The sequence below is a fragment of the Thunnus maccoyii genome, chromosome 20, assembly GCF_910596095.1.
Source record: "Thunnus maccoyii chromosome 20, fThuMac1.1, whole genome shotgun sequence".
NCBI lineage: Eukaryota > Metazoa > Chordata > Actinopteri > Scombriformes > Scombridae > Thunnus > Thunnus maccoyii.
The window spans coordinates 4,453,725-4,478,028 of record NC_056552.1 but is presented as its reverse complement, the minus strand read 5'-3'; the positions used below and the strand labels follow the sequence as shown (position 1 = coordinate 4,478,028).

The following is a 24,304-nucleotide window of genomic DNA, read 5'->3' as shown; positions in this document are numbered from 1 at the left end:
ATGCTATGATGAAGTGAAAACATGATTCATATTTCCTGAAAAGACTAAACATGGGTTTGCACTTTGGCCTTTGATGTTGTTGACCAGTTTTTATTGTATTAATTAAGGTTATTTAGGCATTTCAGTCTGAACTGTCCCACATTAGCAAAGGCTGAGACACTTTAAATCTAAACATATTTTCCCTGCTGTACTTTGGGTTTCTTTTTTAAATTTAGGGTAATTTATCCCTGCTCTGTATTCCACCAAAATTGTCTGTTTGTTCTTGTTTTTTTTCATTTTATTCAACTGATATTTATTTGTTTTAATGTGTTTTTAAATGTTGATTTGAACACACATCGTTTTTGTCACATGTAAAGCCCTTTAAACTGCCTCTGTGTTTGAAAGGTGCCAAACAAGTTAACTTATACCGTCAGCCATAAAATGCAAATAATGAAGAGAAAACAACTGTTGAAGAGCAGCTGTTCAATATTTGTGTAAGAGAAAAAAAAAGAGGAAAAATATCGTTTTTAATCCAAATCTTTCTTTCCATTTAAGAATTTTAAGGTCTTTTTTAATCAATAGTTTGCAGTGCAAATGTATATTTTGACATGAAAAATACATCATCTGACAAAACATAACATGTTTTAACTTAAATTCAAACAAACTAAAATAATAAATAATAAAGGTATTTTTATTTTTGCTGTTGTATTTGCTGAATTGGTTTGTTTCGAGTACAGCGTCTGATTAATTCACTGGATGTCACTGTTGCTCTATGAACGGCGGAGCTCATTTATCCTGATTGTACCTGAAGTGTCACGCTGGCTGCATCCTCATCTGGTGTCTCAGGCTGGATTCATCTGAACCTCAACAGGTAAATGGGGAAAAAACTATTATCAGCTATATCTCATTTTGATGCCAGCAGGTAATCTGATACCTGTACAGGTGATGATGCATTCAGTGTGATGATGAGGAGGATGGTGATGAAGTTGACGTACTTTCAGTCTCATTCCTGCACATGAATCACTCTACTACTTGTCAATGAAGGTAGTACAACCAATGAATAATATGAATGAAAGCAAATATGTACATTAGGATCCCGGAAGTCGTTTAGTTTGGATCCTGCTTGTGTGATGCTGCCTTTAAGGGCCGTCGGAATTATCAGACTTCATGGTCAGACAGAAAAACAGAATGAAGAGTTTATTTAAAGAGAATAACGTGTCTAATATTGTCATATGACTTTCTTTCCGATGCAGTAACATCATTTCAATCACTACTTTAAAAAAAGCCTTTGTCAACATTAGCCCAACAATTTATTTCTCCAGTTCCAACATGCTTTTGTTTGTTTGTTTGTTTTAGTGTTTCTCTTACTTTATTGCTTAATATTTTATTCTAATCAGTTTTCTGCATTTTGTGATTTTTTTTGTTGTAATTTTTTAAATTGTTGCATATCTAATTCTATCTAATTATCTACTTTCATTTGCGCGAAATTTTGTTGTTTTTTCATAAAGCAGTAAACTAACTTTGTTTTGAAAGTACATTTATTATGATTATTATTATTAATACATATAATTCTGTGTAAACCTGTAGAATTGCTTCGGGGCTCTGTTTCACTCCAGATATAATTAAATTTCATTAAAATATCATTAAAGTAATGCATATTTACATGTTTTTACCTCCCTGTCACATTGTTACAGCACAAAACAACCTCATATTGTTTGGGTTACAAATTAAACACAACCAACATGTAAGAATTTTTGAAATAACAGGCTTTAAAAACTAAAGCAGTGACTATTATTTGACCTAACGCTGCTGGTGCTGCAGTTTACGAGCAGCTCCTGAACGCAGCAGGAGCGCAGAGTGGCTGTCAGCGGTGGATGAGGGAGATTATCCTCCTTTACTCGACTCACTGTTAACACGGATCCACACACACACACATAGGAGGCGGTTCGTGACACAAAATGGGAAACGCAGACACCAAACTTCACTTCAGGAAAGCGGTGATTCAGCTCACAACCAAAACACAGGTCAGAAAATATATTTAAAGATATATATTTAAAAAAAATAAAAAAAAAAAAACCGGACGGGCAGCGCGTCGGTTGTGCGCTTGTGGTTTTAAATTGAGGCTGTGGAGATAAAGTTGGAGTGCCAGATGGTAGCCTGAACTGCAGCCTAGATGACACAAAAAGCAAGAAAAACAACACAGTCCGTTTATGATATCGGTTTTACAGCCGTAATATTAATTTATCCTCTGAAATATTCACATTATTTTAATATTTGTGCTATTTAAGATGCTGAAAACACTCATTTTGTCCTTTTGAGACTCTGCCATTTCTCCTTCATTCTGTGAAATGAACTAAAAACGAGTTAAGTGTTGACTGTAACATCAGTTTTCTAACAAACAGCAGCGACGTGTTTTCTTAGCAGGTGCATTTAAAGTGGAACTAACTAGATACAGTCGATGTGGATCTGCTGGTGCTGTTATCGCGGTTTTTCAGCCTGTGTCAGTGTTGTGCATGTTTGTAGTGTCCTACATAGACTCTATATGCACGAGTCGGAAACATTTATCTGCAGATTTTCATATCTGACTGTCAGATCACATATTTCTAATGTTTAGCTAGAACTGAAAGGATAATGGTCACTTAATGGTTCCAGATTTTCAGATTTTGTTAGAATTTGCTGCTTTTCTTGTCTTAAATTATAGTAAACTGAATATTTTGGGTTCTGGGGTATCATAACAGGCATTTTCACATTTTTCGGGAGGTTTTATTGACCAAATGCTTATTCAGTTAATTGAGAAAATAATCAGAAGTTTAATCAATACTAAAATAATGATTATAGTTGCAGCCCTGTAGCTATGTTATTCAAACAAAGTATACTGGAACAACTTTAAGGAGGTTTTCAAGCTCATGTGGAGACAATAATAAAAACAAGTAGGGCTGCAGATAACAATTATTGTCATTATTATTGATTAGTCTGATTAATTATTTCGTCTGTCAAGTGTCAACAGTGAAAGTTGTCAGATATAATTTTTTACAGCTCATGGTGACGTCTTTAAATGTCATCTAAAGATATTCAGTTTACCATCATGTATGATGCAGAAAAGCTTCAAATCCTCATATTCGAGAAGCTGCAAACCACTTTTTTTGTCATTTTTTGCTTAAAGTATGACTTTCAATTACCAGTTGAATAGTTGCTTAAGTAATTTCCTGGCTATCGATTAATCGACTAATCATTGCAGCTCTAGTAAAGAAGCTGATTGCTGCATAATGTTAAACCAAAATAATAATAATAATAAGTCTTGAAAGGTCAAAACACAAAGTGCTTTCAGAAATACTCTGATCCATAAGTAAAAGTACCAATACAACAATATACTTCAATACAAGTCGAGAAGTATTATCAGCTAAATTTACTTAAAGTAAAACTACTTACTGTTAATTCTGATGCATCATAGTGTAAACGGCATTTTACTGTTGTAGCTTTGAACTACTTTACATACTAATTAGTTAAGTCCCCTCTCACGCGTCACATGATCAATCTGAGGGGTCATGAGATGATTAATGTACATTATTGTTTTTGGACTTTCCTCTAATTTTTGACACTTTTACCTCTTTGGGCCTAAACAGTTATTTAAATGAAACCATTTGAGAAGTTTAATTGGGCTGCATTTATGTGACACATTAATCCCAAGTGCATCACAACTTAACCAGTTAAGCATCAGGAGTAATTCAGGGGGTTCAATGTCCCGTCAGGAGGAGCCGGGGATCGAACCACCAACCCTTCGATTAGTAGGAAATCCCTGTTTGGTGGGACTGCTAACAACTCATAGATATGTGAAACATGACGACAAGGTGCCTCAACTAGACACTGGTTATGTAAAATCTTAATCTATAAAGTAACTTTAGCTGTAACATAAGTGTAGTGGGAATATTTTGCTTTCAAATGTTGCGGAGAAGAAGTCACATAAAATGTAAATACTCAAATAAAGAACCTCAAACTTATACTTAAGTATACTGGAGTAAATGTACACAGTTACGTGCTCTACAGGGATAAAACCAGTAACAAAAACAACATAAAGTAAGAGAAAATAAAACATAATAAACAGTAAAAATAGATCAGATTTAAACACACAATGATGACCTAGAAACTAATATTACATTCTGTTTTTCATTTAACTATATTTAGCAGCTGTGTCATGAATAATTTATTGAATCGCATCGTCTCTCTACTGGCCGCTGTGGACAGACGTGATGATTTTTCTCTCTGGGATCTTGTTAAAAACACACACGGACTGTAAACAGAGTGATGTTTGTGATGTGTGTCCCATCCTGCAGCCTGTAGAAGCCACAGACGATGCCTTCTGGGACCAGTTCTGGGCCGACACCTCCACCACCGTCCAGGACGTCTTCGCTCTGGTGCCGGCGGCTGAGATCCGAGCCGTCAGAGAGGAGTCTCCGTCTAACCTGGCGACGCTCTGCTACAAGGTAACAAGGTTTTACTGCGCAGGCAGTCGGGAGTCAAGTGTGTCCGTCCTGGATACAGTCAGAGTCAAAGGAATGCTGCCGTTTGTTGTTCCCACACTTTGACTGTTGGTCACATCAGTGGTTGTAAAGGTTAAAGGTCATTTGAATTAAACAGATGGCTTTTTTTGGTTGACCTGGCTGGAAATAGAAATGTTTAACAGACAGAAATAAACTAAATCCAACATTTCCTGCAACGAGGAGCAGATTTGTAACAGAGATAAAGAAATGTTCAGACATTCAGACATGTTTTAAGACATATAAATGTCAAAATTAAAAACTGATTCATCAGTTTAAGCTCAGAGAAATTATTTCACTAAAAGCATTTTCCTTAAAGTTCCCCTCTACACATTTTAAGATGTAAATAAAATACTCTGCTTTAAATAATAATGTTAAATTTTAATAAAGTAAAGAAAAAGTTAAATTATCTTGTTAAAAATCTTAAAATAAAATGTCCTCCTTCTCCCCAGAATCTATGAATATGTAAATATTTCTCATTTCAAAAGTTTTCCTGCTTCACACCAGATGTCTCCTACTTCATCCTCAGTGTTTGTGCACTGGAGGCTCCAAGTTTCCACATCACACTTGTGTAAATCGAATACTGGACCACGATTGGCTCCAAACTAGTTGTGATGTCACAAATCCCGCTCGTAGGTACACAAGTTGCACTGAGATTTAAGGTGAGAGCAGAGAAACTTTCCATCTTCAGCAGATGAATGTGAAAACAAACCCTGTACATACATCATTCTGCACAGATCATATTCTGTCATTCTGTCATAATTATCTTTACTTATTCTTTGATCAGATTGTTACTGATTTAAATCAAAATGTTATTTTTGGTCTCTGATCTTGTGAAGCTGTTTTTTGCATTTGCGAACTTTGGCTTCTTTCTTAAAAGACAAACTGCTTTTTTATAGAAAAACATGTTTATATTCCTCAAAATTAAGTTATCAAAGAAATTGTTGCTTTTGTATCAATACTGAAACTCATATCAGCACCAAAAATGTCAGATTTACTGTATATATATTTAATAATTTTAAATGTCAGACACAGCGCAGTGTGAATGTGTGTGTTGTAATTGAGCTTTAACTTTTATATGCATATATACTTTTACTGCCTTAATATGTTTCATATTATGTGTTTTATTGCTTTTTCTTATATTTTATGTTGCTTATTGCTTATCTGTTCATATTTGTTTTTTTTATATTTGCAGATAATTGTTTCTTATATTTTATATTTGTATTGTAATCAGGGTGTCCTTGAAAGGTAGAGCTCACTCTCAGTGGCCTTCACTGTATAAATAAAGGTTTGAATCAATATGTATATATGTATATATTGCTGTATTATCTACAGTAATAAAAGCAAATTATTTTATCGCTGTTAAAAGACTTTGAAATATTTTTACTAGAGCTGCAACGATTAGTCAATTAACTGATTAGTGGATTGACATTTAATCTGCATCAATTTTGATTATCAATTAATTGTTTTAGCCATTTTTTAAGCAAAATGTTTGAGGCTTTTCTTTGTCATAAATGACAATAAACTGAAAATCTTTTGGATTGTGAGACAAAAATCTGGATATGTCACCATGGACTCTTGGAAATTGGTCATTTTTCACAATTTTTTTTGACATTTTATAGACCAAATGATTTATTAAGAAAATAATTGTTAGAATAGATTTTGCAGTAAATGTACATGTGATGTTTATATAATTATGCTCCTTCTAGAGAGGAGATCTTACCATTTTTAATTAAGGAATCTTAACAGAGAATCTTGTAAGTCTGTGTAATTAAAATCATGGTTTGTTTTTATGACCCTGTGAAGATTTTAAACACATCACTGCTGTCTCGCTGTCTTACAAACATGTCTTTTTTTAAATCCCAGGCAGTGGAGAGGCTGGTGCAGGGAGCCGAGTCCGGCTGCCCCTCAGAGAAAGAGCGTCAGATCATCCTGAACTGCACCCGGCTGCTCACCCGCATCCTGCCCTACATCTACGAGGATGCTGACTGGAGAGGCTTCTTCTGGTCCACCGTGCCTGGAGCCGGCAGAGCTGGGGTACGACTCTGACATAAAGTCCCTTCACATATAAAACCTCCTGCACTCTCTGGTGTGTCACTTCCTGTGTAACACTCTCTCTGCCTCCATGATTTTCTTCTTCCATCTGCTCAGAGAAGATGAGCAGTGTGAAGTTACAGCACTGTGAAGTCTTCAGGCTGTGAGCTGCATTAATTATTTCACGTTAAAGCTGCTGAGAGAGTATCTGATGTTGTTATCTGCTCCAGTCCAGAGTGGACTGTAAGGAATGCATGGAGGAAGCAATAGTAGTTTATACAAGTTAAATTACAAACCAACCTGTGTGTGTGTGTGTGTGTGTGTGTGTGTGTGTGTGTGTGTGTGTGTGTGTGTACATATCCTGTATTAGTTTTGTTTATGTCCTGAAATCTTTCTGTCTTCAGTCTCTTCTTCGGGCTTATTATCTAAATTACTGTTTTAATTCTTCGATTTACTAGAAGTTGTTTTCTGACATTTACTGTAACATTTACCTATTACAAAAAGGTAGAAAGTTGCAAGAACTGTCTATATTGTATATTGGGTGACTGTGATATTTGCCAAAAAAAACAGTACTAATGGGGGTTTTTACTAAGTTTGTGGCAAATTAACGTCAATGGGCGCAAACTTTTGCGTCACCGCAGTTTTTAAATTTACATGGTATCACTAACTACGAGTCTCTGATCTAATTTGTGCTGCTGAGTCACAGCTGATGTCAGAGCTGGTTCGGCATGTATTGTGCATGTCTGGAAAGAAATGAAGCGCAAAAGTGTTGTCAGCTGTTGGACTTGGAGTACTCAGCTGAAGAGATCTGCAGGCATGTTTTCATCCCACAGGAGAAACGCCATATGTGAGGAAATATGACTTAAATGTTGGGATGTTGTCGGCTCAGTAAAAAGATGAGTGAGTAAGTGAGTTATGAAGAATCAGTGGGAGACTTTTGGTAACAATGCAGTAAGTAGGAAGTACAGACTCTTTGCGGGATACTTACTAAGGGTTTATTTTCGGGAACTAAACAGCTGAATTGTGTTTCTCCTCGTTATCTAAAGGGCCAGTTTGAGGTTTTGAGGCGCTAAAATGGAAGAAAAGCAGCACCGCTTGAAATTGCCTGTTTGGGCTCTTTCAATATGTATTTTCAAGCGTCATGATGATGATGCTTGATGAAAAGTCAGAGGATCACCAAATTCATTAGGATTAATTCTCTGAGGACATTAAATGTCTGAACAACGTTTCATGGCAATCCATCCAATAGTTGTTGAGATATTTCAGTCTGGACCAAAGTGTTCATCCGACCGCCACGATATTTCCATCTTTAGAGCCACGAAGCTACAGTGGCTGAAGATTCATAACTAAAGGTCCACTGACTAGCTTTTTCTGGAGCTTTCAGTTACACCTCTGTTCTTCTGACTGCAAAATTAAATTATAAAAAAAAGCTTCCTTTCTGGTTAAACTACAGTTTGGTCTAGACATCTGTTTGGTTGAGAATGAACTTTAATACTTAAAGTGGGATATTATTTCTTGAAAGAGATTTTTTTCTTTATTTTATTCAATGTTTCAACACTTTTAGCACCAGAAATTAAAGGCACCTTGTGGACTTTTTGTAGTAGCGCTGTGGAGCAATGTTCTTGCACCTGTTTAGTTTGTATGTTGTATCTTGTGTTTGCACATGAGGAGGCACAAGTATTCGCAGTGTTTTAAACATTCCTTGTGACAGTTTTATGCTATTCCACAGCTGGTGGTGATGACACACTAAGTAATGTAGCAAAAAGCAGGAAAAAAGAAAAGTGCAACCTAGTAAAAATGTAAACGATGCAGGTTGTAAATATTATTTAAAGATCAGCTTTGCATATGTTTTATGAGGAAAGAAATGCCTTCAAAACATTTATGGCTCTCGAGGATACAAACGGAAACTCAAGGAAAAACTTGTGATTTGAGTCACCTGGAGAAATAAGCTTAACTTTTGGCACATAACTGGTAGAGATTAAAAACAAATAAATCATAAAATTGTCCTGTGAACTAGCTCTCAGCTCCAGTTTGTGTAAAATCTGTGCTGCTGTGTGTTGGAGACATCAGACAGAGGAATCCTATCCATCCGCAGACAGTTTGTAGAGTTTAATCTGTCAGCAGCCTCTCAGCTCTCCACACATCTGAGGATTTGAGGCTCTTTTATACTCGGAGCTCTAATAATCTACACCGGTTAGAAGTGATGGTGCTGTCTGATTTCCAGAGCAGGGTCTGGAGTGTAAGATGAGACCGTTGCTGCTCTCGAGGTCACTGTCCAAAGCCAAACCTCCCTCCTCCTCCCTCCATCCTGACGGCAGCTGGTTCTCTGGTTACCTGGTCGGCAGGGGACCTCGGTCCAAACACTGCCCATATTGTACCCCCTGCCCCCGCCCCACCCCACCCCCTCCTCCTGGCCAGTAGTTGAATTAAGGAGGGATTGAATGTCCCTTAATTAAAGTGTGAGACTGAGGTAAAATGCAGAGCTGCAGCAGTTGGAACAGGCTGATGAATTGTTTGTACTCATATGAATTCATTTCGTGGCTCTGCTGGGAAACACGTTATTGACTTAGTTGTGAATAATTTATGACATTTTTCGTATGTTTACAATGAGATCTGAACTATTCTTTACTGACAGTGGACACAATAACATAAACCAGGGCTGCAACTAATGGTTGTTTTGTTTTCAATTTATTTATTTTTTCGATTAACTAATTGGTTTTTTGGTCTATAAAATGTCAAAAAATGGTGAAAAATGTAGAGCTTCAACGATTAATGGATTGACAGAAAATTAATGATCAACTATTTTGTGAATTGATTAATCATTTGAGTCATTTTTTTAAGAGAAAATATAAAAACTCCCTGCTTTCGGCTTCTTAAATGTGAATATTTTCTGGTTTCTTTAGTCTTTTATGATAGTAAACTGAATAGCTTTGGGTTGTGGACAAGTCAAGACATATCAGGTTGCATTTTGGACTTTAGGAAACAGTGATCAACATTTTTCACCTTTTCAACATTTTATGGACCAAACAGCTACTTGATTAAATGATTGTTAGTTGCAGCTCTAGAAAAATGTCTGCTGGGTCTGCTGTAAAGCCCAAGGTGACGACCTCAAATGTCTTGTTTTGTCCCGACCAACAGTTCACAATCCAAATATATTCAGTTTACTGTCGTAGAGGACTAAAGAAAATTGAAAATAATCACATTTGAGAAGCTGGAATCAGAGATGGATTCATATGATGCTCCACAAATCTCACAATCCCCACATGTTTAATTCATATCAGTCAGTTCTGTAATGTTAAACCGATATATGTGACGTCTCCTAACTTGTCTGTTTATACTCTAGCATTTGGACGAAGATGGGGATGATGAAGAGGCGCGGCCTCTGGCTGAATCTCTGCTGCTGGCCATCGCTGATCTGCTCTTCTGTCCAGATTTCACTGTTCAGAGCCACAAGAAAGGCAGCTCGGTGAGTCCTCTACTTCTGCATTACACTGAGATTCATATGTGGCAGACGTTCAAGTCTGGTCTGCAGCTTCCAAACACCTGGAGCCAAACACCTGCTGATACTCAGTTCCTAAGACTTACCGAAGCATCGCCCTGAGCTTCTTCATCAACTCGGTGAGAGATGATATTTCTGCAGAACATCTGGTGTTGCTTTAAGGAATAGTTAACATTTTGGGAAATATGTTCGCCTTCTTTATGAGGGTGAGATGAGAAGATCAATATCAAGGACATGTCTGTGCCTTAAACGAGGCTGGTGATTATTTATATTTGACTTATAGTCAATAAATTTCATGTTTGGAGCCAAACCAACAAGTATTGTGTGTGTATCCAAAGTCTGATATAGCTTCTTCCTCCGTGCTGTAGACCTCAGTTGTTCAAAAAACTATTGAAACTATTAAAAACGCACTAATGAGCCACACCGTTAAGTGCAGAGCTGGAGTCAGGACGTTGTTAGCCTAGCTTAGCATAAACACTGGAAACAGGGGGAAACAGCTAGCCTGGCTTTGTCCAAAGCTCAAAAATATCTACTAATGCTCAGTAATTAACATGGGTCCATGTACATTTTAACTCTTATTTTAGCATTTTGTTTCAGCAGGAGAAACAAAATTACCAACAGAACACAGGAACAACAAAACAACTTAAATACATGATTTTAAATGATACAGATAACACCAGAGAGTAAAATCAGACAAACTTTTTTTTCAACATGTGATGCAGTGTTAGTGGCCCATTCACACAAGTTTATAATTTGGTTTAGTGATTTTCAATCAGAGTGAGGGAAATCAGGTTGTATTTGGGTTTCTGAGTCTGCTTAAGAGAAGGAAAGAACACTCTTTCTCCTGCTATCAGCTATCTATCACAGCTACACGTAAAAATCTAATAATCCAGTTGTATTTTGGTTTCATAAACATGTTGGTAAAACATAAAATAGTGTAATTCTTGTTCTTAAATCAAACAGTTAAAACATGGACCAACATACTGTGTCTTGTGTATTTAACCTGAGACAAATGAAATGAACTAACAGTTTATGGACTTTAAGGGGAGTTTTGCACTGGAACTATTTCTTCTCTACATCAGTCACGCACAGTGAAGTTGTCTGTTTTATATCAATGTTTCTGTTCAGAGACGAAAACCTGTGCTCCCACACTAAAGCCAGAGATGCTGCACAGAAGTACAGATGGATAAACTATCTCCAACACTTAACAGCCCTCAAACAACAAATCATTGCATTAGCATTTAGCAGATATATTGTTTTAATAATACAGTTCTGGAGGTGTTGGTAGGCGCATATTTTAATTTTGGGTAGAGTTAGCTAGCTAGCTTGTTTCCCCCTGCCGCCAGTCTTTATGCTAAGCTAGGCTAACCGTGTCCTGTGTCCAGCTCTGTTCTTAGACATGATATTAGTGTTGCAGTTGGGCTATGTTTTATTTAATTGGGCGGGTAAAAAATGTTTTGAGGAATGTTGTGATAATTTGGGCTACTTATTGTACCATTTTCAACAACGAAATGTTAAGCTATACACCAATAAATCCAGTCCTCTCATCTGAGTAGATTGAGATTAACAGTGACTGAGTTCAGTCGGTTCAGCTCGAGACAAAAGATGACCATCAAAACCAAATGTCATATCAGTTTATTACGTTTTTTTAAAAAATTCAATTATTATTCTGTTGTAGTTTTGTGATAAAACATCTGTAACATCTGTTCATGTGAGTGAAAACATTTAACATTTAATGCAACATTATCTAAAAGACTTTTATCTCGTGATTTCTGTTTTAAATGTTTCATTATTATACCTGCAGATTTTGAGTTTGTCTAATTATTCTCATTAAACAGAAGGACGACATTTTGAATCCCATCTGGCAACACAGCATGAGACCGATCTTCTCATCTCTCTCTCAGTATTTCTCAAAATGTTTCTCTCCACATAAGAAGGAAATAGAGCTTGACTCAACTTGGTGTTTACTTTGTTTTTGCCCTAAAGCTACAACAGTGTCAATACCTTTGTGCTGATATTAAAGAGGCAGGTCCCCGCTGTTTAGCCCCGTGGCGGTGCCTGTTAGTGCTGTTATCTCCTTCACACAACCTTCTCAGGCAGTAGCTCAAGTTAATGAGTTACTCTCCGTGAGACAGAGGGAGGGAGGAGTGGCCATGTTTGCTTACTGGGCTGAGAAGAAAGGGTGGACACTTCTTAAACGCACTGAGCAAACACCTGTGGTGCCGAGGAGCGCGAGAGGAGAGAGAAAATGTCTTAAACCCCCCTGCCTCATGGTCAGACCACTTCTCACACCTCACAACCACCCTGAGGACATGTCACAGTCAGCAGAGCGTGGATGAAACTGTGCAGCAGAAGGTGTAAAATGACCAGCAGCTGTTGTTTGTGAGCCGTGAAGCTTGAACACATAAAAACATGTTACTGGAAGGAAGCAGGGAATATTCTGGGTGTCATGTATGACTTGAATTTTTGAGCTTTCACTTTCCAGTAAGCTTTACTTTGATGATTTGGAGGATAAACAACATCTAGAAGACCTCTCAGATCATCTGGGACAGATCTGCTTTCTATCCTTAGAGTCAAAACTAAACATGGAGAAGCAGCGTTCATTTTTTATGCTCCACATATCTAAACAAACTCCCACAAAACTGCAGGTCTGCTGCAACTCTCAGCTCTTTTGACAAAAGATTTAAGACTTTCAGTTTGTTGCTGCCTTTTATTTAAGTAAATTTGCGGCTTCTTATTCATAACTCACACTGCTCTATAACTTTTATTCTCCTGTTTTTATCTTATTCTATTTTAGCTTATTGTTATTTTCTATCTAACTCTTTTTAATTGTATTTAAATGTGTCTTTTTATAATGTCTTGTGTTTCTTTTACATTTTGTCTTGATGTACTTCAGATCGCCTTGTTGAAAGGTGCTATACAAATAAACCTCCCTCTTATGAATCTACAAAGGGACGTTTTTTTTGATAGAAAGTAGCTCCAATGAAAACTGTTGTCTGTGGATTATCCAAAGTAACCAGAGCAAATGTTTCAAATGTATTTGTCAACAAGAACAACATCAACAAAACAACACCCCAAGCCTCAGACTCACTGTGTCACAGGGTCACCACTGTTGTGGTAATTTGATTAAAGGCGCCTTTACTCTGTGTTATTTTGGGCTTTCTGAGACGAAAAGGAAACATGTTGAAATCTTTGGTCATCCGTCCAAAACAGTGCTGCACGATCTCACTGTGAGACTCGTCCACTGACAGATGATTTGGAGTTTTGGGGAACAAAGACAGCTTGAGTCAAAATTCTGACGTTCTGACCCACGACTACAAAATAACCAGAATATGACACCAATTCATTTGGTAAAGCACCACTTTGTCTAAGTGCAGCCTCACAGAGCTGCTTGCATGGCTGTAGACTCTCAGTCTTGTTTGTAATGTGGGTGAAACAACCCTTTAAAAGGCTAAATTTGCTTAAAAAGTGAACATTCAATGACTATATTATTCAACATGTGATTATGACCTGCTTCACACTGAAATATGGTTCATTTTGATACTGTTGAAACAGCAGTTATACAGTAGACCAGCGGTTCCACACCTGGGGGTCTGGACTTTGAAGGGGACCCCAAGATAAAACTGATGGGCCATGACATAATCATAGGGATAAAAATTACGTTGAAAATCATCACTCTAGATGTCTCTGGACCTGCTAAACACCACATCCGGTCTCTCTGGGTTCAGTTAATCATCAGTGGATTTCTGTATGCATGGCATTGTGCCCTTTGCTGTCAGTTTACTCTTGAAGAACAATGGCAGCACCTTGTCAGATCTATTCATAAAGCTGTAGTTATCAGTGCGGAGGTGTCACACACAGATTTTGGCAGCCGAGTACTCGACTTAGTCCACTTGTTGAATCACATGGTGGAAGTAGGTGTTAACACAGTCCTGCTGTTCTGTTTAGAAATTTGTGAAACAAAGCAACAGAAAAATATGAATGTTTTTGAATGCTGGTCATGTTTTACAGGATAAATGAATGTGTCCCCAGTTGCTATGTACATGTGGAGAGTTAATTTACTTCTCTGTTAAATACCAGTTTATAAAGGGAGTTAGCATTGAAGTCTTCCAGTCCACAACTCAGCTCATATTACCATTTAATACCATTTCTAAGTGTTTTGTGTAACTGTAACTGTAAGGATTTTTGATGTTTTATACTCTAAAGACAGACAAATTCTCACTTTTGTTTCTATTTACACCAATGGGAATGACAGCATGTGGCACATCTGATTTATTGTGATGCATTTGTCCCCATCAAGCACCCATGTGCGCAGGACATGAGGACATTTCTGTGGTTAAGTCTGTTTTCTGCTGCAGGATTCAGCGGAGGACATTCAGATCATAGACAGCTGTGAGTACATCTGGGAGGCCGGGGTGGGCTTCGCTCAGTCGCCTCCTCTGAACTATGTCCATGACCTCAACAGGTGAGGCTGCAGCGTCAGAAGAAGTGGAAATCTGACTCTGCTTTTCTTTGCTACCACCACCAAGAATTCCATGTTTTCAGCTCTGTTTAGCTCTTTTTGTGTTAGCTGGTATCTTTAGAAATGTAATTTCAGTCTAGATTGGTGCAGGACAGCATCTAATGATTATTGTCGTTATCAATTAACCTGCTGATTATTTTCTCGATTAATCGATTGGTCGATAAAATGTCAGAAAATAGTGAAACGTGAGTTACAATTTCCCAGAGTAAAAGGCGACATCTTCAGATGTCTTGTTCTGTCTGACCAGCAGTTCAAAACCCAAAGATATTCAGTTCACCATCATGTCTGACAAAGAAAAGCATTACATTGTCACATTTGAGAAGTTAAAAACAGCAGAATTTGTCATTTTGCTCAAAAAAAATCACTGAAACAATTTTTCAATCATCAAAATAATTGTATATTCATTTTCTGACAATCAACTAATTGTTGCAGCTCTAAACTGGTTGAAGGTTTATTCTAAATATCGCCATCTTGTGGCTATTTTATATTATGTTTTGGATCATTTGAACCAATTAGAAGTTTTGAATATATTTTGTATTTTGCAAATAATATTCCACCTAATTTGGAACAAAACACATTTAGATGAACCTGAAAAACATTTTTATCAACTTTTTTTTTAATATTCCACACTGTTTTCTCAAAACTTTTTCCTTATTTACCTTTATTTCCTCATTGATATAAACTGCTATGTATCAACTCTTGAGTGAACTTGCATAATGTGATTTAAAAATTCACTCATAGGAACAACTGCAAGATTATTACAACAAATTTAAATGGCCATAACTGATTCAGTTCATCCTCATATTTCCATACAAGATTACAGAAAAAAAAATATAGACTGCCACCATTACCCAATCTGAATGATTGTCTGTCACAGTGTATTTTATTGTAGGTCCAGTTTCAGATGCAGATTAAACATTTCTATAACATTTTCAAGGTTAATATTGGAAATATAATGTAAAATATCTAATATTTAGTACACATTTAGAAGAATGTGTAGCCTTGATTTACTGTGATTAAAATGTATTGTAATCTTATTTATACGTGTGTTTTTATTGTAAATATCTATGCTGCTGTGATGATGTGAACCTCTAATGTTTTAGTCTCATCCGTTCATCTTGTGTACTTGTTTAATTTTTTCAGGACAGAGCTGCTGAAGTTGCTGCTCACCTGTTTCTCTGAAGCCATGTACCTTCCTCCCTCATCTGAAAGTAAAACCCTCAATCCCTGGGTCGCCTTCTTCTGCTCCACAGAAAACCGGTAACACAAACACATACATCTATCACTGTCTGCTGTGCATTAACTTTCACCCCATAGAAGAACATAAAGTCCCCTCTGAAGAGCCCTTCACTGCAGCCTTCTGATCACATGCAGCTCTGACAGCACACCATGCGTGACCAGATATACAGCAGCCAGACAGCGCTGACTGACCTCCACCTGTCTTTCACTGCTTCCACCCAGACATGCCCTGCCTCTGTTTACCTCCCTGCTCAACGTGGTGTGTGCCTACGACCCGGTCGGTTACGGCTTCCCGTACAACCACCTGCTGTTCTATGACCACCGGGAGCAGCTGGTGGAGCAGGCGGTCCAGATCCTTATCATCACCCTGGAGCATGAAACTAAGTCGGCCGCCAGTGCTGCCCTCCAGGCCCTGGACGCCTCCACGTCCCCCGCAGCTGTGGAGGAGCAGGAGGTAAGAGGGAAATGAATGAATGATCGATCTGTTTATAATAAAAACACTGATTCAGAATTTAAAATAATCTCTTGTCTTTTTCAGTCAGCTGGACCTGATAACCTGTTTGTGAATTATCTCTCCAGGATACACAGAGAAGAGGTACTGTGAGATATAGCAAACTGTTTAGTATCGAAAGTGCAAGCCAGATGATGTAAATAGTTGTAAAATTACCCAAACAAACAAACCTTTAGGCTACAAATGAACAATACTGCCTCATAATGATGTTTAGAGAAGGTTGGACACATTTCACTTAGATTTTTGGACACATACTATACGTAATATATCCCTTCAAAATTCAAATTCCCTCATTTTGTGGTTGTTAGTGCTTGTAAATATATTTGTCATTAGCTCCAAAGAGATTATCTTGAAATACTGAAAAGCACATTTTAGCCTTTTTGGAGAGATTTTGGTGAAGCTTGGTACACAAAAGGACGCCTAGGTACACTGCTTACTAATTGCCCTGTAAAACATTAGTACTGGTACATATCAAGCTGAAATTTGATACACTTGTAGACAGGAAGTGTGGGAACCAGGAATTGTACAATTTTCACAAGTTTTCTAAATCATATTTTAGTAGGTTCACAGTAAAACGGAAAAAAAATCAAGTGCATTTTTATTTTTTTCACAACAATGTGTATTCAACGTCCTATATTTTCATTGACATTAATACATTCAATAATTTATGTTTATACATTTAATGGTGCAAGTGTCTTCTTTAATTTAAGCCATTAACCACAATTATGTGATGTTTACATGAGAAGTTATTAAGCATTAGATACAGGTATGTAAAATCAGGTGGAAATAGGCCCAAAACTGTCTCTGCACAGAGGGGTAAAGTGTGTGTTTTCTGTGTTTCAGGACTTAAACTTCATCCTGAAAGGTCTGGCTCGACTGCTTAATAATCCTCTGGTCCAGACTTACCTGCCTCGATCCACCAAGAGGATCCAGTTCTACCAGGAGCTGCTGATCCTCTTCTGGAAGTTCTGTGACTTCAACAAGGTGTGAAGCTTGATTTTCTGTTAATCATTTTGCAGCTACAAGACACACATTTTATTAGTCACATTTGTAAGTGACTAATACTGGAAAAAAACAGTGGTGTAGTCTAATCAAAGGTAATGGGTATTCCTGTATTTTGAAATGGGAAGCAAGAATTTCCAGTGTGATGTCTTTTTTTGCCCAACCAACAGTCAAAAACATCACATTTGAGAGGCTGGAACCAGAGAATGTTTGGCAACTTTGCCAATTCAGGTTATCTGCAGTGCTTGAAAAGAAATAATACAAAAATACAAACATTCAGTCTTCTGAAAAAAGACCTCAAAAGTCTTATAGAAGTCTTAAATATGTTTTCTTGTTGGTCGTACGCAGTAATGTAAGTTCTTAAATTTTATCTGATTGCGGGCTGATGTTAGACATTTTACACCCTGACTTACAGTATGTGTGTGTGTGTTTTAGAAATTCCTGTTCTTCGTACTGAAGAGCAGTGATGTGTTGGACATGCTGGTTCCCATCCTCTTCTACCTGAATGATGCCAGAGCAGATCAGTGTGAGTCATATTCTCTACCTTATGTGTGAGAAAGATTAAATATATTGCAGTATAATTTGTGCTTAATTTGCATGGATCATAATCTCACTGTACTGAAAAATACATCTTTTTTGTCTGTGTGTATCTGTAGCTCGTGTAGGTCTCATGCACATTGGCGTGTTCATCCTCCTGCTGTTGAGTGGTGAGAGGAACTTCGGCGTTCGTCTGAACAAGCCGTACACTCTCCGTGTCCCCATGGACATCCCCGTCTTCACAGGAACCCACGCTGACCTGCTCATTGTGGTAAGACGTTAGGTGGTGAAACAGTAGACAACTCTCAATAAAAGTAGTATAATATTGACAACATGGTGTGTGATTGGTATATTGGTATATTTCAGTTAAATACAACGAAAGTTAAAATACAACACAGTGTTAAAGATGAAACCAGTGGTTTCCAACCTTTTTGGCTTTTGACGTCTTACAAAAAGCAAACCACTACTTTTACTGCAATACTTTAACTACATCAAGCTCATAATAATTATGTACTTTTACTTAAGTAGGATTCTGCATGCAGGACTTTTACTTGTAATGTAGTATTAGCAAGTAAAGGATCTGTTTTGTTGCACACTTGGTTGTTGGGGAGGTTTGTTGTTAGTTCCCCCTTTCGCAGCTGTCCACAGCTGTGCCCTACCAAGAACAGGGGTTGAAGAGGCGTTGATGATGATGCAGTCCAGCCAATTGCATCACAAATCTCAGGGCGCTGGGCTCTGCCTGTTACTCATCCTCCCATTTTCCCAGGGAAATGATTTACTCTTAAGCTTTGTGCCAAGAGAGTTCAAGGGAGGACTAGCACCTGTAGATTCATTATCCGCTACACAGCCCTCCTGTTTATTGGTAGTCTTGTTGGTGCTCATTAGCCATGTGTTAGCATGCTCTTGTTCACTATTTTGAGTCCATGATAGAGTGGTGTCATTCCCACATAGTCCATTCACTTTAACATTCACTTCTAACTGGTGAATTTTTGTTTCCAGCACTGCAATCTTCTGTAGAAGTTTGTGGTGGTCGTCCGTGGGGAAAGGGGGGCATCTTGCTGCTAATAAGAACTAAGTTTCTGGTCACTGCAGTACAGGCTTGTGCTGTTGGTAGGCCACACTCACGTTGTACTGAGGAGGTCATAAAAAGGTTGAAATATGGCAATAACCCACTATACCTACAGAAAATTACAGTCTGTCTCTCTGCTGGCCAGTATGGACTAGATATGGACAATTTAGACTGTTGAAAAATCTTTCTTAAAGACTACATCTGAAAGCAAACAGTTCTTCGTTTTCTGCTTAAGTTTGGCAAAAATATTGACTATTAGTGGAATCATATTATGATGAAATAATTCATTTTACAAAATTATGTTACAAGGGATCTCAAAATATCAAAGTTTGCTGTCCATCTATCCAACTTTTTTCCAGTTTGAAGAAAAACCTTAAAAATATGACTGTAAATCTGATGTTATTGTATTTTCTGATATTCTGTGAATGAATACACATCAGCAGTTTGTTAAAATAATTCTCTTTACTTCCTCATGTTTAGATCTTCCACAAAATCATCACCAGTGGGCACCAGCGTCTCCAGCCTCTTTTTGACTGCCTGCTCACAATAATAGTGAACAGTGAGTATCACAGCTGAAATGTCGCTCCCTGGTGGCTGAATAGGAGAACTGCTGATCTGTGCCTGTGTTTTGACTTTTTTGTGTGTCATCACCCTCCTCAGTATCACCGTACCTGAAGAGCCTGTCCATGGTGGCAGCCAACAAGATGCTGCACCTCCTGGAGGCCTTCTCCACCCCCTGGTTCCTCTTCTCCTCCCCCCAGAACCACCACCTGGTCTTCTTCCTGCTGGAGGTCTTCAACAACATCATCCAGTATCAGTTTGATGGTGAGAACACAGATGTGAACTCAGTTATATAAACACAGCAGAGTTAAAGTAAAGTTAACAGAAAACAGATTGCTACCAACTGCAAAATCTCCCTCACAGGTAACTGCAACCTGGTGTACGCCATCATCCGTAAGCGTACTGTTTTCCACCAGTTAGCCAACCTGCCATCTGACACAGCAGCTATTCAGAAGGCCCTGCAGAAGAAGAAAAAGTCTGGGATTTCCAGGACCAACTCTATAGAGACAGTGTCCATGGAGGGCTCCAGACCAGCTGTACCGGCTGAGCCCGGGACGCTCAAAACCAGTTTAGAGGCCACCCCAGGTATGATGTTAGATTAGTCCAATCACCAAAGGGTTCATTATGATTGTGTTTTAAGTAACTTCACAGAAAACTTTTTTATTCCATAAATATCTGGTAAATTAAAGAAATACTTCACTGATAAATCTTATAAATATTCATTTGCTGTGGACTTTAAAGTTTTTATGCACAAAGAGTTTATCTACAGACTGAATATTGCAAACTCTCTCAAGCTTAATGAGGTAATGTTTCACCCAGAACAATCTTTGTTGAAACCCTCAAAATGCATTCATGGTTTTTTTTGGCCACTTGGGGGCAGTACAACAAGCTGTAAACACAACAGACATTTTATCACCTTATAAACATGAAATCTGCTAACACAAACAACAAAAAGTTGCTTATTTACACATCCATTAGACACACAGCAACATTATCATTCATCTGGAGTTGAGTTTCTGGTGACCTGACATTGTAAGTTCAATATTTGCTCTCTCTTTTGCTCTCTAAATGCTAAGTTGCTGATTATTTTCTTGATTAACTGTTTAGTTCACAAAATACCAGAAAATTATGAAAAATGCTTATTTATAATTTCCCACAGCTCAAGGTGATGTCTTTAGATGTCTTGTTCTGTTCAACCAACAGTTAAAATCCAAATATCTTCAATTTATTAACATGTATGACGAAGAAAAGCATCACATCCTGACATCATAGAAGCTGGAAAGAGCAAATGTTGCTTATCAAAATAGTTGCTGAATTTTTTTGTTTATCCACTAATCATTGCACATCATTGTATAAAATAAATATATTGATTAGAGCTGCTTTAAACTTTTGGAAGATCAGTGTGCAGTGTGCAAACTAACTTTTTCCTTTGCATACATATCTGCTGTTTTTACACCTGAACACCATCCAGCTTCTGTTGCTATTGTCATCTTAGGTTCACAACAATCACTGTACAATGAATTCAAATGGGAACTCAGAATCATGGCAAAAGAAAAATATCAAAACGTCCAAATGCAGAATTTTCCAAACATTTGCTGCTTCGCCCATAAATCACTAAATACGCTGCTGCAGTTTGAGCTTTGGAGCTAGAAAGAGGCAGAAGAGTTTGTGCTTTAGGTGTTTGGAACGTACTGAACGTACAGATTAACAGCAGAGAAGTGCATCATACAGCAGGAGCAGTTTGAAACATGTCCATGTATGTTTTGATGTATTTTTCAGTCAATGTTATCTATTGAAACTGCTGTGAATCAAGCTGACTATAGCTGCCATCCTTCACGAAGGAATAAATCACAAACTTGTCTTCTAGTCATTCCTTTTGTTCAGCAAATCAATACAGATGATCTTGTGTCCTTTAGGAATTGATAAGATAACAGAGAAGTCCCAGGTGAGTCAGGACGGTACGATGGTTGCTGTGCCACACTCAGACTCTCCACAGACGCCTGCTGACAGCAGTGCTATAGCAGCAGCCAGCGACACCGAGTCCAACTCAGAGAGAGACAGCGAGGTACGTGAGAACCACATCAGTGATGCTCTTATTCTGGTTCAGATCTTTCTCTCTGCAGTGAAAGTGACTTTCAGGCTTCTTATTGTGTTATCAGGTCTACCACACAGAGTCAGAAGCAGCAAGGAGTCGGTTATCGAGTGTCTCATCATCAGCAGCCTGGAGCGCTAATACAGACTGGGTGAGGAGACGTGTTTTCTGCTGATTTTCATTCATTTTTTTCTAGTTTTTGATTTATCTGGCGGTTTCTGTCAGGTGTGTCCTCCTCAGCATGCTATCTGCGTGTTTTCAGGTGTTGTCATGGAAGGCAAAACTTCCTCTACAGACCATCATGCGGCTGCTACAAGTTCTCGTTCCTCAGGTGGAGAAAATTTGCATCGACAAGTAAGAAATCAGACAACTTTTTATAATAATAAAATATACTTTTTGAAAACATTGTTTACAAAGTGCTTAAAATTGTCTTCACATTTATGAACAAAACACAATAAATCACATATAAATAATCGACACATTTTCAAATTATAATAAAAGCGTTAAAACTGTGAGCACTAAAAGATAAAAGACAACAGCACGTACTATAAAATTAAGTTTTTAAGAGATTAAAAAGTGTAAACATAATCTGTAATTCAGAGAGAAAAACATGATTTGTTTTTCCTTCTTTTGTATAAAATCTAAGGTCATGCGATATGACCAAAATCTCATATGTTCACCAGCTAGTCACTAACTTTTTCTTGTTTGGTGCTGAGCAGGAAGTGTACAGCGGGTTCATCAAAGCTTTATTTAACTAAGGACAGCTACTGCTTAAAAAAAGGTTGTTGAACGCTAAGAGTGAACCAACATAGTGAAGTTTTGCCTGTAAAACCAAAACCAGGAGCTAAAAGACACTAAAACAGAAGAGCTGAGAGGAACTACAAATTGGTGATAATTGTCAATTGTATTAATACACATTGTTTTGTCAGCTATTGTTAATATATAAATATTGATTACAGCAGCTTTATTTGTTCAGATTAGTTTGATCCAGATGAGATCAGTGTTGTTTTCTTCTTCAGGGGTTTGACAGACGAGTCAGAAATCCTGAAATTCCTTCAACACGGGACGCTTGTCGGCCTCCTGCCTGTCCCTCATCCCATCCTCATCAGGAAGTACCAAGCGAACGCTGGCACCGCCATGTGGTTCCGTACCTACATGTGGGGAGTCATCTACTTACGGTGAGCAAACTGAATATAAACCTTTATCTAACCTGTTTGTTTTACTGTTTATTCTGTTTTACAACAATGAAAACAAAGCGGTCTGGTGGACCAGCCTGCGGGAACAAACATGATTCATTTCAGACCGGCCTGGCGAGTCACATGTGTTCACCAGCTTTTGGCAGTCACGGTTCAACTTTTGACAATGACTTGTTTTTCCCTCTCTGACTCTTGTTGCCATAGCAACGTGGATCCTCCAGTCTGGTACGACACGGATATAAGGCTCTTTGAGATCCAGAGGATTTAGAGGAGCTGTTGGAAGATGTGTGTTGTCTTCACAGACTCACCAACAACAAGATCTACAGGTTTACTGTCCTCACATCTGAACTGTGATGAAGAATCAGAGGAAGATCTCACATCTTGTTAATAGAAGAAAACAAGCATTGACTGTCCTGTACTTCCGGTGGATGCAGTACAATGAAATACCAAATGGTCATCAGAGGAAGATCTCACATCTTGTTAATAGAAGAAAACATGCATTGACTGTCCTGTACTTCTGGTGGATGCAGTACAATGAAATGCCAAATGGTCATAAAATTTTATATAATCATCAAATGTGAAATTTATTGAATATTAATTAATTAATTTTGCCAAAAATATTATTAGAGGTTTAAGTGACAAAGGGAAGTTTTTGCCTTTTTGTTTTAGAACACACTCAATGTTTTCTGTTTACATTATATTTGACGCTCTTTGCCACATACTGTATGAAGTACTGGAAATCATAAACTGTCAGTGGGCACCAAAGACTGATGATGATGTATGGAAGCTTTTCACAGTTGAAATGCTGCAAGAAAACCAAGCATGGTCTGATACGGGACTGAAACCTCAGTGAGAGACTGTAAAGCTGTCTGCAAATGTATTTTGTTGCTGAAACAAGAAGAAAACTACTTCGAGATGTGAATATCATGTTGTTTATTCTGTCAGAATTAAAAACTGATGCAATCACTTTAAGCTCAGAGAAGTTATTTCACTAGTACTTCATATGGCCAAAAGTATGTAGACATGTGAACATAAAACCCACAAGTGATCGTTGAACATCTTATTCCAGTACCACAGACATTTATCTGCTCGTCAAACAGCCTCCACTCTTCTGGGAAGACTCTCCAACAGATTTTGGTCACAAGAGCATTAGTGATGTTTGCATAATTTCTGGTTGACAGTCGGTGTTCCAGTTCATCTTGAAGATGTTGAATGGGGTTGAATCAAGACTCTGCAGGCCAGTCAAGTTCTTCCACAACAAACTTCTTCGTTTGAATTTATTGGCAGTTCTACTGAAATGGAGTGAGGAGCAAAAAAAATAACTAATATTGTTTACTCTACTGTACTGTAGGTATTTGATTAGGTGATGATATATTTCCCATGATGCTTCTCCAAGGAGGTTCACTCATGATGCTTTGCTGTTAATGCTGCTTTCCTCCTTATAGACACACATTTCCATAGCACGTTGAACAGATTCAGAGTGATTTCAGTGTGTACATGGTCCAATTGAGTTTGATTTTATGAAGTG

The 24,304-nt window shown here is 37.8% G+C and overlaps 1 protein-coding gene across 1 annotated transcript; it reads left to right on the top strand.

The window, feature by feature from the left end:
• The first annotated feature begins 1,831 nt into the window (after positions 1–1,831).
• Positions 1,832–23,748, top strand: hid1b (HID1 domain containing b). Its single transcript, XM_042398429.1, has 19 exons — positions 1,832–2,003; positions 4,311–4,460; positions 6,381–6,551; positions 9,892–10,014; positions 14,406–14,512; positions 15,713–15,829; positions 16,031–16,262; positions 16,347–16,403; positions 17,163–17,303; positions 17,757–17,847; positions 17,978–18,129; positions 19,408–19,486; positions 19,588–19,752; positions 19,852–20,073; positions 21,405–21,553; positions 21,648–21,731; positions 21,843–21,934; positions 22,600–22,758; positions 22,981–23,748. Exons 1-19 carry the CDS (start codon positions 1,938–1,940, stop codon positions 23,042–23,044), a joined length of 2,421 nt encoding a protein of 806 aa, XP_042254363.1. The 5' UTR covers positions 1,832–1,937; the 3' UTR covers positions 23,045–23,748.
• Positions 23,749–24,304: the final 556 nt, after the last annotated feature.